Here is an 11,202-nt window from a genome sequence, read left to right on the forward strand (position 1 = left end):
GCGTAATAACACAATTAACGTGGTAGTTGGCGCGTAGTAACAAAAATGACGTGGTAGTTGGCGCATAGTAACACCAAATGATGTGGTAGTTGGCGCGTAGTAACACAAATGACGTGGTAATTGGCGCGTAGTAACACCAAATGACGTGGTAGTTGGCGCGTAGTAACACAAATGACGTGGTAGTTGGCGCGTAGTAACACAAATGACGTGGTAGTTGGCGCGTAGTAACACAAATAACGTGGTAGTTGGCGCGTAGTAACACAAATGACGTTTTTTTTGGCGCGTAGTAGGCCTAACACAAATGACGTGGTAGTTGGCGCCTTGTAACACAAAGGACGTGGTAGTTAGAGCGTAGTAACACAAATGACGTGGTGTAGTAACACAAATGACGTAATAAAGACGTAGTGAAAATACCCATGCAATAATTGTCCTTGCAGGGGAACACGATTATTCTGCTCGCAGTTATCAGACGATTTATAAATTTAAAAGTAAATGCAACTAAAAGGAAGAAAGAACGAATGAGGTAAGACATGGAAATTGTTATTTTAGTTGTTGTAGTAGGGGTAGGGCTATGACGTACAAACAAATATGTAGGTACACGTTTACTGCGGTTTCTATGTGGAGATGTTCATGATGTAATGAATGTGAAAACTACAAGCTGGCTATTTTCCTTTTTATTCATATTTTTACAGAACCAGTATTCGTGCAGTGTTGTTGATGCTACCCTTGATGGGACTGACCTGGATATTTGGCTTGGTGGCGTCTTTTGATGATACACATTTCTTTGCATACGTATTCGTCATCTTTAACTCGTCACAAGTAAGCCTTACCCTGACCACCAAATAAAATATTAACAACTGAGCCCGCAACTGAGTATGACGTTTTTACTTGCAGTTTGACTTTTTTGCGTTTTTAGCACTTAAACACAATAAAAAAATTTAATCACAATTTTGTCTTTATAGGGAGTATTCATTTTTTGCCAACTTATTCTGCTGAATGATGAGGTTTGTAGTTTTTATACGATTAATAATAATAAATATTATTTACGACGGCAATAATTGAGAAAATTAAACTTAATAAATGTATGTATTATTTTATCATTTTGTTTTCACAATTTCAGATCCGGAGAATGTTTAATCAGAGATACACGAGGCGAAACGTAACAAGCACGTCACAATTGAGTAAAAGTGAACGAAAACACGTTAATCATGTGCGGCTACACAATTATTTCAAACCATTACGACTATTGCTGAGTATAAAGCTCTGTCTACACTATCAAACTTTATGTGACAAAAATATTTGTGCCCATATATGGACATGATGATGTCATCACTACCATATTTAAGCGTATCACTACGATATTTGGGCACGTCACACTTTTTTTTGTCACATAAATTAGTTTGATAGTGTAGACAGAGCTAGCATTATATACTGACTTGCCATCAAATAACATTTACTAATTTCTTCTTTCAGATTTGTTTGAAGAAACAGTTAAATGAAGGTAGGCTTGCGCATTTTTTCCTTAAGCTTGGTTCCAACTAGGACGTAACGCAAGGACGTACGCGCAGCGCAAGCAATTTGACCAATCACAAGCAATGGATTCGAAAAGTCGCTTGTAATTGGTCAACTAGCCTGCGTTGCGTCCTAGTGGGAACCAAGCTTTAGTGATCAATGAAACAACGTCACATAGTACGAGTAATCAATGCTAACTAATTTAAAAACTACTTAGTTTGCATGGAAGAGCAGAAGACAGGGTCCGTTCGTGTAAATAAAGCCTTACTCTCACATTAAGCTTGATTCCCACTAGGAGGCATGGATGCAACGCAAGGACGTAAACGGGCAGTAATTTGACCAATCATGTCGCAATAGATTTCTTTTTTTTTTATAAACATATTTCTACTGGATGACAATATCAACGTTGTCCCACAAAGGGGACATTGTTGTTTTTCAAAAAGTCCAGCATAAAACCTAACAACATACATGATTATATTCATTCATTCATTCATTCATTCATTTTATTTATACAAAGCAAATTTCAAAATATGTTGACAAAGTATGAATCAAGTTAATATAAATGCATTGTATCTGGAGAAAACACAAATAAGCTCAAAGAGCTTTACGACAGGTTCCACCAAGAAAAAAGTTGTATAAAAAAAAAATTGGATCAACTGTTCATAGACAGAGACAAACAGGGGTTACAGACGGTACATACACTACGCAAGAGACCAAGTATAGACAAAGACAAGACAAACAAACAAATAAATAAATAAGGGTAAAAGAGGTGTTTGAAATAGGTCAAAATTTGGGTGAAATATTAAGTTTGTTTGTATTTTGATATTAGGTATTTTTTGTATTTTGATTTAAATATGATGAAACTATAATCAAATAAAGACTTGTTAAGGGAGTTCCATAGTAAGGGGCCTGTGTGGATAATTGAATTTCGGGAAGAGTTTCGATTTAGGTTAGATTGGACGTATTTGTTTGAATTTCGGGTATTATATTTGTGAAGCTCGTTATTTTTTTGAAAAAAATCTTTTTAAGGTATTAGGAAGTGTGTTATTGGAAAGTCGATACATGAAAAGGGCTGTCTGTAATTTGTTTATGTCAAAGATATTTAGGGTGTTTAGATCATGGAAAAGCGGTTTAGTATGTGAGAGATAATTTGATTGGGTACATATACGGACTGCCTTCTTTTGGAGTTTGAATAGTCTGTCAAGTTTAGTTGTTTCAGTACTAAGCCATGGACAAAGAGTTTGATGCGTTGAATCTGTTGCTGCCCAGACAGTGTTACAATAGAAGAGGTGAGGCAAGATGAGTGTATTGTACAAAGAAGTGATGATTTTAGGAGGTAATGTAGATTTCAGTTTATTTAGTACACCAATGGTTTTGGAGATATTATTGGAGATTTGAGCTATATGAAGCTTCCAGTTTAATTTGTTGTCTATTTGAACACCAAGAAATGATGTGCTTTCAACTTGTTTGATAGGGGTGTGATCGATGTATATATTTGCATTCGGATTGTTATTAGTTTTTTTGTTAGTGGAGAAGTGAATGTAGTTTGTTTTACTGATGTTAAGGGATAACTTATTTAGTTTGAACCAGTTTGAAACATTGCTGATTTCATTGTTGAAGGTTCTTGTTAGAGTGTTGAAATCAGGATGGGAAAGGAAGATATTGGTATCATCAGCAAATTGAACATATTAAAAAGAGTTTGAAGCATGGATTAAGTCATTAACATAGATTAAGAAGAGAAGGGGGCCCAGAATGGATCCTTGAGGAACGCCGCATGTAACAGGAAGGAGTTCAGAAAAGTGGGAGTTATAGGAAGTAAATTGCGTTCTATTATTCAGGTAGTTCGTAAGAAGAGAAAGTGGTATGCCTCGGATGCCATAATATTTAAGTTTAGATAGGAGGATTGTATGGTCAATTGTATCGAATGCCTTAGACAGATCAAGAAATAAGCCAATGGTGTGGTAGTTTTTAGACAAAGCGGAAGAAATTGTGTTTTGGGTATCTAAAAGTGCAAGTTCAGTAGAATGATTAGGCCTGAAGCCGTATTGATTGCTTTGAAGAATGTTGTGAGAAGAGAGGAAGTTGTAGAGTCTGTTATAAATTAGCCGTTCAAGAATTTTAGAAAAACAAGATAATAAAGATATTGGACGGTAGTTGGCAAAATAATGGGGATCGTCCTTTTTGAAGATTGGAATGACTTTGGCAGTTTTAAGAGATGACGGAAATGTACCAGAAGACAAAGAAAGATTGAAAATATGAGAGAGGGGTTTGATAATGAAAGGAGCAATATCTTTGATAACTTTGGGATCGATGTCATCAGGACCGGGGCTTTTTCCGTTTTTAAATTTGGAAGTGATTTCAACAATTTCTTTACAAGATGTAGGTGAGAAAAAGATTGAGTTCTTAATTGGGTTCTTAAGATAGTTTGAAAAGTTACCAGAGTGAGCATGAATATTATATGAAATATATTATATAATACATCGTTTTTTAAAAATAGTAAAAAATGTTAAAATAGATCAAAAGAACAGTCGCTTGCGTTGCGTCTACGTGTAGTTGCGTTGCGTCTACGTGTAGTTGCGTTGCGTCTACGTGTAGTTGCGTTGCGTCTACGTGTAGTTGTGTTGCGTCTACGTGTAGTTGCGTTGCGTCTACGTGTAGTTGCGTTGTGTCAAAGTGGGAACCAAGCTTTATGACACATGCTGTCTGAATACCGTAACATATTCGCAATTTCTTCCTCATTATAGGTAATCTACAAGAGGCATGGTGAAAGTTTCAGATATGGACATTGGATAATCTTTTGCTGTGACTTTCGCCGTTTTTCTGACCGATCATTTGTCCACAACGTGACATGAATGAAAGTGGATGCTTTAAATCTATATAGTTTGTTGTATTGTATATTAGAATCCTGTAATGTAACACATGTATGTGGAGATGATTTTAACAGAAGTTTATTATTAAAACATTGCAAATATGTTATCTATACTGTATTAAGCTCTGTCTACACTCAAACTAGTTTGACAACAAAAAAAGTGCCCAAATATGGTAGTAATATGACATCATCAGACAAAGCTTTAAACCAAAGGCTATATAGCTGATATATCGTTGATTTGTAATCTTATTAAATGTTAGTATTATCGTATTATAGTAATTATGTGTGTGATATATAGAATAAATACAATTCCATTGTATTCACTGCATACTGTTGATTTGTTTATTTTATCATAAGATTTCCAAAACAAAATTATCGTTGTGTATTAGGCCTCAAACTTTATGTGACAAAAAAAATGTGATGTGCCCATATTTGGACATGATGATGGCATATCACTACCATATTTGGGCATATCACTACCATATTTGGGCACTTCACACTTTTTTTTGTCAAACTAGTTTGATAGTGTGAACAGAGCTTTAGATTGCCAATATTTCAAAATATTAAAACCATTGTGGTGTATTCACATTTACAAGTAGCCAGTATGGGCTGTCCTGTGTTTGTATCTGTGCAACACTGTACAAATTTATTATTAAAGAGACAATTATATGATATAATTCTTTTTTATTATCACTGTGTAATTATATTGATGAAAATACAAACATGTTACATTCTCATTAAATTAATTTAACATTAGGTAATGTACACATAAATATACCAAACTATGTCTACATTAACACCAACAAATATCTATTTGTTTATACTGTTAAGAACTAGGTTTGTACAAATGCATGGATAAAAGAAAATTGTCTTTTTTAATTACCTATATACACATTCCAAACTAAAACAACTTTCCGTCTCTTTTGCGATAATTTGTGCATTTATAATTTCATATAATTATGTTGAATTACAATGGTAATTCAAACTGAACGTCTACTGCCGCTTCTTTTGCTAACTCAACAATTGCAGACAACTTGACCACCTACAAAACAAGATCGAGATACTGAGCAAAACCAGAGGAAAATGTTTTCACTAAAATAACAAGATAAATGTATTCACAAACAGAAATTATTATATACATGACATACACTATGTTTAGCCGTCTGGAGAGTCCAAATAAGCCTCAAAGAGATTTGAGACTGGTTCCACCAGGGAGAAAAAGAAAGTTTAGATTGAGCTTTATAGACAGAAACAGATTGGAGTTACAGATGATACATATAATACAGAGATAAAGTATGGACAGATGATACATACAACATCACAATTTGTATAGAGTATTATTCTAAAACACACATAACCAAGTTTCTCTTCAATTAAATTTATCCTCATGATGGATCTTCTCTGGGCCTTTTGACAACCATGAGTTTTACTCAAGATCTCTCTACACTATCAAACTTCATGTGACAAAAAAATGAGATGCGACCATAATGATATTATATCACTTCCAAATTTGGGCACATCACATTTTTTTGTCAAACTAGTTTTGATAGTGTAAACAGAGCTTGATTCAAGAGCAAGATGTTTAGGGCTTTGTAACTCACCATTTTAGCTGCCTCATCAAGGTCATTACAGGCAATAATTCTCATATCACTAGCTGCTATTAGTGCTTTAGCATCTTCAACCTGTGTTCCTATATAAATACAATAAACACATTCAACAGTAGAAGCAAACAAAAGTAAGCTAGCACCAGACAGAATGGCTTTAAAGAAGATACGAAGACTCCAATGACAGTTGGAATTCACCAATCACACTTCAGGCAAAAGGAAATTTATCCCATCTATGTAATTACAGTACCACAAGAGAAATTCATAACTATTATATTAATTTAGTATATCATCTTCTAAATGATATCTTTGATTGTATTCAAATGGTATTTTTGTTAATGTTCTATTGGTTTAATAAATGTTAACAACTCAAATCAAGATACAGTGTGATACAGTGTGATATTAATGAATACTTAAGTAAATGACTTACTTACCTTGTAACCTACATACAATTGGTATTTTAAGACTAAGATCACTGGCAGCTGCTATGATACCTTGAGCAATCACATCACACCGCATAATGCCACCAAATATGTTAACCAATATTGCATTCACCTTCAAAACAAACAAACTCATTTAGTAAGTATGGTAGTGATGTGCCCAAATATGGTAGTGATATGCCCAAATATGGTAGTGTTATGACATCATCATGTCCCATATACGGGCACATCACATGCAAACATGGCAAGCTGTACATTTGACTTATATATATGAAACAATTAAATAAGCTTGGGAATGAGATCAGATGTTACGGTAGATTTTTTACTTTCAGTCATTAGTACTTGCATGCCATTTCGCTTGCCCAATTACTTTACGCTTTGTGATGGAATAGATGCTAGCTTAAATGTTTCTTTTTTGGCAGGGCATATTGGCTAACAATAAATTTAGTCATGGTGATAGATCATTTCTTACATTTGGATCTGATGTAATGAGTTTAAAAGCTTCTTTTACTTGGTCTTTAGTTGCACCTCCTCCAACATCTAAGAAGTTAGCTGGTGAACCTTTGTTAAGTTTGATAATATCCATAGTAGACATAGCCAAACCAGCACCATTCACTGCAAATAGTAAGTCCATACTTAGTAGAGGTTTTGACAATGTTGAGGAATTATGACCATTAAATTCATTCATTCATGTTTATATGACGGCCCCAGGATTATCAGCATATGCTATTTAGTGTTACCTTCTTTAAATAAGGTTTAATAAAAATTAAAATAAATTCATCTAATTATTTTTTCTTTTTAGCATGATAACATATACATCTACAGCAAATGAAAAAGATTAATCTAAAAAATCGTTGTACAGATAAAAAACAAAAAAAGTTAAAAAAAATATATAGTTAAAACAAGAAGGCATTCCACTGTACTGTGCATTTTTGACACAATATAAATGACAGATGTTTTATGTGACACTTACCTAGACAACCTATTGTTCCATCAAGTTGAATGTAGTTCAGATTTGATTTTGATGCTTCTACTTCTCGTGGATCTTCTTGAGTATTGTCTCTCAATTTATGAATATCTTTTTGTCTGTATGACGCATTGTCATCAAAGTTGATTTTACAGTCCATGCATATAACTGAAGAAAGAACCATTTTAATTGATAATCAAGTTAAAACAGATAAGAAAAGAGAACATACATTCATACTACACAGAAACAGTGCTTAAACTCTGTCTACACTATCAAACTAGTTTGACAAAAAAAGTGCGATGTGCCCAAATATGGTAGTGATATGATATCATCATGTCCATATTATGGGCACATCACATTTTTGTCACATAAAGTTTGATAGTGTAGACAGCATTATATCAGATAAAAAGAGATCATACATTCATAATACACCGCAACAGTTTAGTAAAACAAATATTGGAATCTTGTGGCCAGTGGGACCAGTATTAGTTATAGTATGTACAGTAGTAATTCAATTGAAACCTACCTTTGCCTGTATTATCCTCAGCAAGTGGGTTAATCTCCAACATTGTTGCATCGTATTTTATGAGAAGATTATACAGTTTAATAAAGGTATCAGCAGCCTACAAACAAATTAAGTATTTTTGTCATAATCCCAAAATACTATTTCATAGCAGGGTATAGCTTTGTCTACACCATCAAAGTAGTTTGACAAAAAAAGTGTGATGTGCCCAAATATGGTAGTAATAATATGTTTAAATATATAAGTGATATTTTTCAATTCAATTCAAGTTAACATTTATTTCTTTCAAAACAAAATAATATGACATCATCGTGTCCATATTATCTGCACATCACATTTTGTTGTCCCATCAAGTTTGATAGTGTAGACAAAGCTTTAGAACAACTACTGTATTTCAGTCAAATAATAACAATTATACATTACAACATACTTACATCTTCAATACATGCTCCTGAAAAACCTATTCTTTTTGCTACATCTATTGCTACTTCTTTTGATAATCCTAGGAATAATACAAGTGTGCAAAGTGTTAAATTCTACCCTACATTTCCATTGGACTCTAATTTCAAATTATTTACTAATCAGCAGAATGCAGAGAGGGATGAAAACATAGCTTAATATCTGATTGAATGTCAGAATGAATATTAGTAAATACTGTAGATGCAACAGCCTACCTTCATTGATATCAATTCCTTGTTTAACAATAGAATCTGGACTTTCTTGAGCTATTTCTTCAATATTAACTCCTCCTTCTGAACTTGCAATAATTACGGGACCCTACAATAGCAAATAGATATACTGTAATGTTAACTTTTATTACAGCTAGAAGATGAAATGTAGATTTACACCAACTATATTATAAAATAGAAGATCTTGAAAAACATTTAAAAGTAGATGAGAATAATGTTCTGAAAGATTATGAATGTAGTCTATAAACAATCAAACATAGGAACTCAACATTTACAACTCAAACCTACCATATATGATCTATTTAATGTTAGGTGTGAATGCATACTTACCATATATGATCTATCTAATGTTAGGTGTGAATGCATACTTACCATATATGATCTATCTAATGTTAGGTGTGAATGCATACTTACCATATATGATCTATTTAATGTTAGGTGTGAATGCATACTTACCATATATGATCTATTTAATGTTAGGTGTGAATGCATACTTACCATATATGATCTATTTAATGTTAGGTGTGAATGCATACTTACCATATATGATCTATCTAATGTTAGGTGTGAATGCATACTTACCATATATGATCTATTTAATGTTAGGTGTGAATGCATACTTACCATATATGACCTATCTAATGTTAGGTGTGAATGCATACTTACCATATATGACCTATTTAATGTTAGGTGTGAATGCATACTTACCATATATGATCTATCTAATGTTAGGTGTGAATGCATACTTACCATATATGATCTATCTAATGTTAGGTGTGAATGCATACTTACCATATATGATCTATCTAATGTTAGGTGTGAATGCATACTTACCATATATGATCTATCTAATGTTATTGCAAAGTAATATTCACGTCTTGAATACATTCGTTCACACACTAAAACCTGAAATAACAAATAAACTATTATATATTAGCTATCACTGTAGATGAATTATTTACAGAAATTATACAGAGATTTACTACTTACTACTACTTTTAATAACTTACAGAATTGCATGGCCTGCCAATAGCTCCGGTTTGCTTCGTTATTAACTTGTTTCCAATCATCTGAGATGCTAATTCACGTACTTCTGTTGGGCTACACAAAGATTATTTAATAATAACATCTTCAAAATATTTTTTAGAGTTGGAAAATATAAATCACTATTGGATTTAATTTTGTAATTCCAGAAATACCAATTAACTCATTGTTGTAGTATTGATTAAAAAAATGTTGTATAGGTATTATGAACAAAAATACATACGAGAAAGCTAATTTAACACCTCCTTTAAGACCACTCTCAAAGTAACCTTTGCCCCTTCCACCAGCCAGTACTTGTGCTTTGACCACTACATCATTCCCTCCTGTACAAAATAAAAAAATACACATAAAGTTGCAGATCTTAAATACTGTAGATATATTTATTTATTTTCATAACTACGCCGCTTCTAGAGCTCTGTCTACTACACTATCAAACTTTATGTGATAAAAAATGTCATGTCATATCACTACCATGTAAACATACCACTATCATGTAAACATATCACTATCATACTTGGGCACATCATTTTTTTTTGTAACACTAGTTTGATAGTGTAAACAGAGCTTTACAATATAATTTTGACACCAAACATCGTAAACCTTCTTACCAAGATCTGTTGCTGCTTGAAATGCCTCATCTGGTGTCATAGCAACCTTTGACCCAGGGATTGAGACACCTGCTTCTTGCAGTAGGTTGAAACTTAGGTACTCATGAAGCGATAAATGTCTACGCTGCTGTTGTCCACACAGAAACCCATTACCAATGGCTGCAGCGACCTAGGAAAGACAAAGTAAAATGTACAAACGATATAAATTCAATGTCAACTGAATGATTACTCAACAAGAATATGTTTGGTCTATCATCCCTGGTCTATTGCTAATTTTTTTTTCTAATATTAACATTAATTTTAAAGAAATTTATTTAATTAATAATAATATTAATAAATCCAAAGGCAAATTACTGACAAAATTCAGTGGCTGGATCTCAATGGAGATACAAAAAAAAGCTAGGCCTAAATCAAAACGATAAAGTAAACAGCCAGAAAAGTTAGCAGAGCTTTCGGGCAACACTGGCCTACTAGTACTATAGACTAGGCCTAGCCCTTTATCAGAAATTAATAAAAATAAATAATAAATTAATGTGATAAAAATATAAAATAGATAGTAGGCCTATATTGTTTGTCATCACTATTTCAATAAATAGAACTTGAGCCTACCTAATACTGGCTGGTTGTTGCGTGTCCAAATGTGCACTTTCTTAACTTATGTCATAATGACAGGCTAGGCCTAGGCCTCCCTACGCACTTTCTACTTCTCGCGACCGGAGCGAATCCCGTTGTCAGCCAGCTACGATTTGCGGTCATATTAATTTAGGTTAGTATGCCTAGGCCTAGACACTATTTTCACTAAATTTTGTAAAAATAAAATGCAAGAATATTTCCAAAATAATCCTATAATCAGTAAATCATAATCTTACCTTTGTATGATGCTGTAATCCCTGTTTTGCAGCAATCAATCTGCTCCCGAGTCGACATATTGAAGAAGCCATTTTGA

General features: G+C 33.3%; 1 protein-coding gene and 1 long non-coding RNA gene across 2 annotated transcripts; one reads left to right on the top strand and one right to left on the bottom strand.

Moving 5' to 3' along the window:
- The first annotated feature begins 300 nt into the window (after positions 1-300).
- Positions 301-987, top strand: LOC140048554 (uncharacterized). Its single transcript, XR_011845092.1, has 3 exons — positions 301-523; positions 693-819; positions 963-987. It is a non-coding gene; the product is annotated as an uncharacterized lncRNA (long non-coding RNA).
- A 4,053-nt stretch (positions 988-5,040) lies between these two features.
- On the bottom strand, positions 5,041-11,199 carry LOC140048575 (succinate--CoA ligase [ADP-forming] subunit beta, mitochondrial-like). The gene is made up of 13 exons (XM_072093322.1): positions 11,126-11,199; positions 10,257-10,425; positions 9,872-9,971; positions 9,615-9,705; positions 9,439-9,510; positions 8,590-8,692; positions 8,350-8,417; positions 7,919-8,015; positions 7,399-7,560; positions 6,898-7,040; positions 6,420-6,540; positions 5,983-6,071; positions 5,041-5,423 (listed from the first exon to the last, which is right to left on the bottom strand). The coding sequence occupies exons 1-13, from the start codon at positions 11,195-11,197 to the stop codon at positions 5,349-5,351; spliced, it is 1,362 nt and encodes a 453-aa protein (XP_071949423.1). The 5' UTR covers positions 11,198-11,199; the 3' UTR covers positions 5,041-5,348.
- Between the last annotated feature and the right edge of the window lie 3 nt (positions 11,200-11,202).

The sequence above is a fragment of the Antedon mediterranea genome, chromosome 5, assembly GCF_964355755.1.
Source record: "Antedon mediterranea chromosome 5, ecAntMedi1.1, whole genome shotgun sequence".
NCBI lineage: Eukaryota > Metazoa > Echinodermata > Crinoidea > Comatulida > Antedonidae > Antedon > Antedon mediterranea.

Bases quoted from the DNA above. Each gene is read 5' to 3' on its own strand.
- LOC140048575 (XM_072093322.1), bottom strand. From the start codon at position 11,197: ATGGCTTCTTCAATATGTCGACTCGGGAGCAGATTGATTGCTGCAAAA. The intron at 8,693-9,438 runs GTAAGTATGCAT...TTGCTATTGTAG, and splicing joins CATTAGATAGATCATATATG to GGTCCCGTAATTATTGCAAG. The intron at 8,418-8,589 runs GTAGGCTGTTGC...TATTATTCCTAG, and splicing joins AGGAATTGATATCAATGAAG to GATTATCAAAAGAAGTAGCA.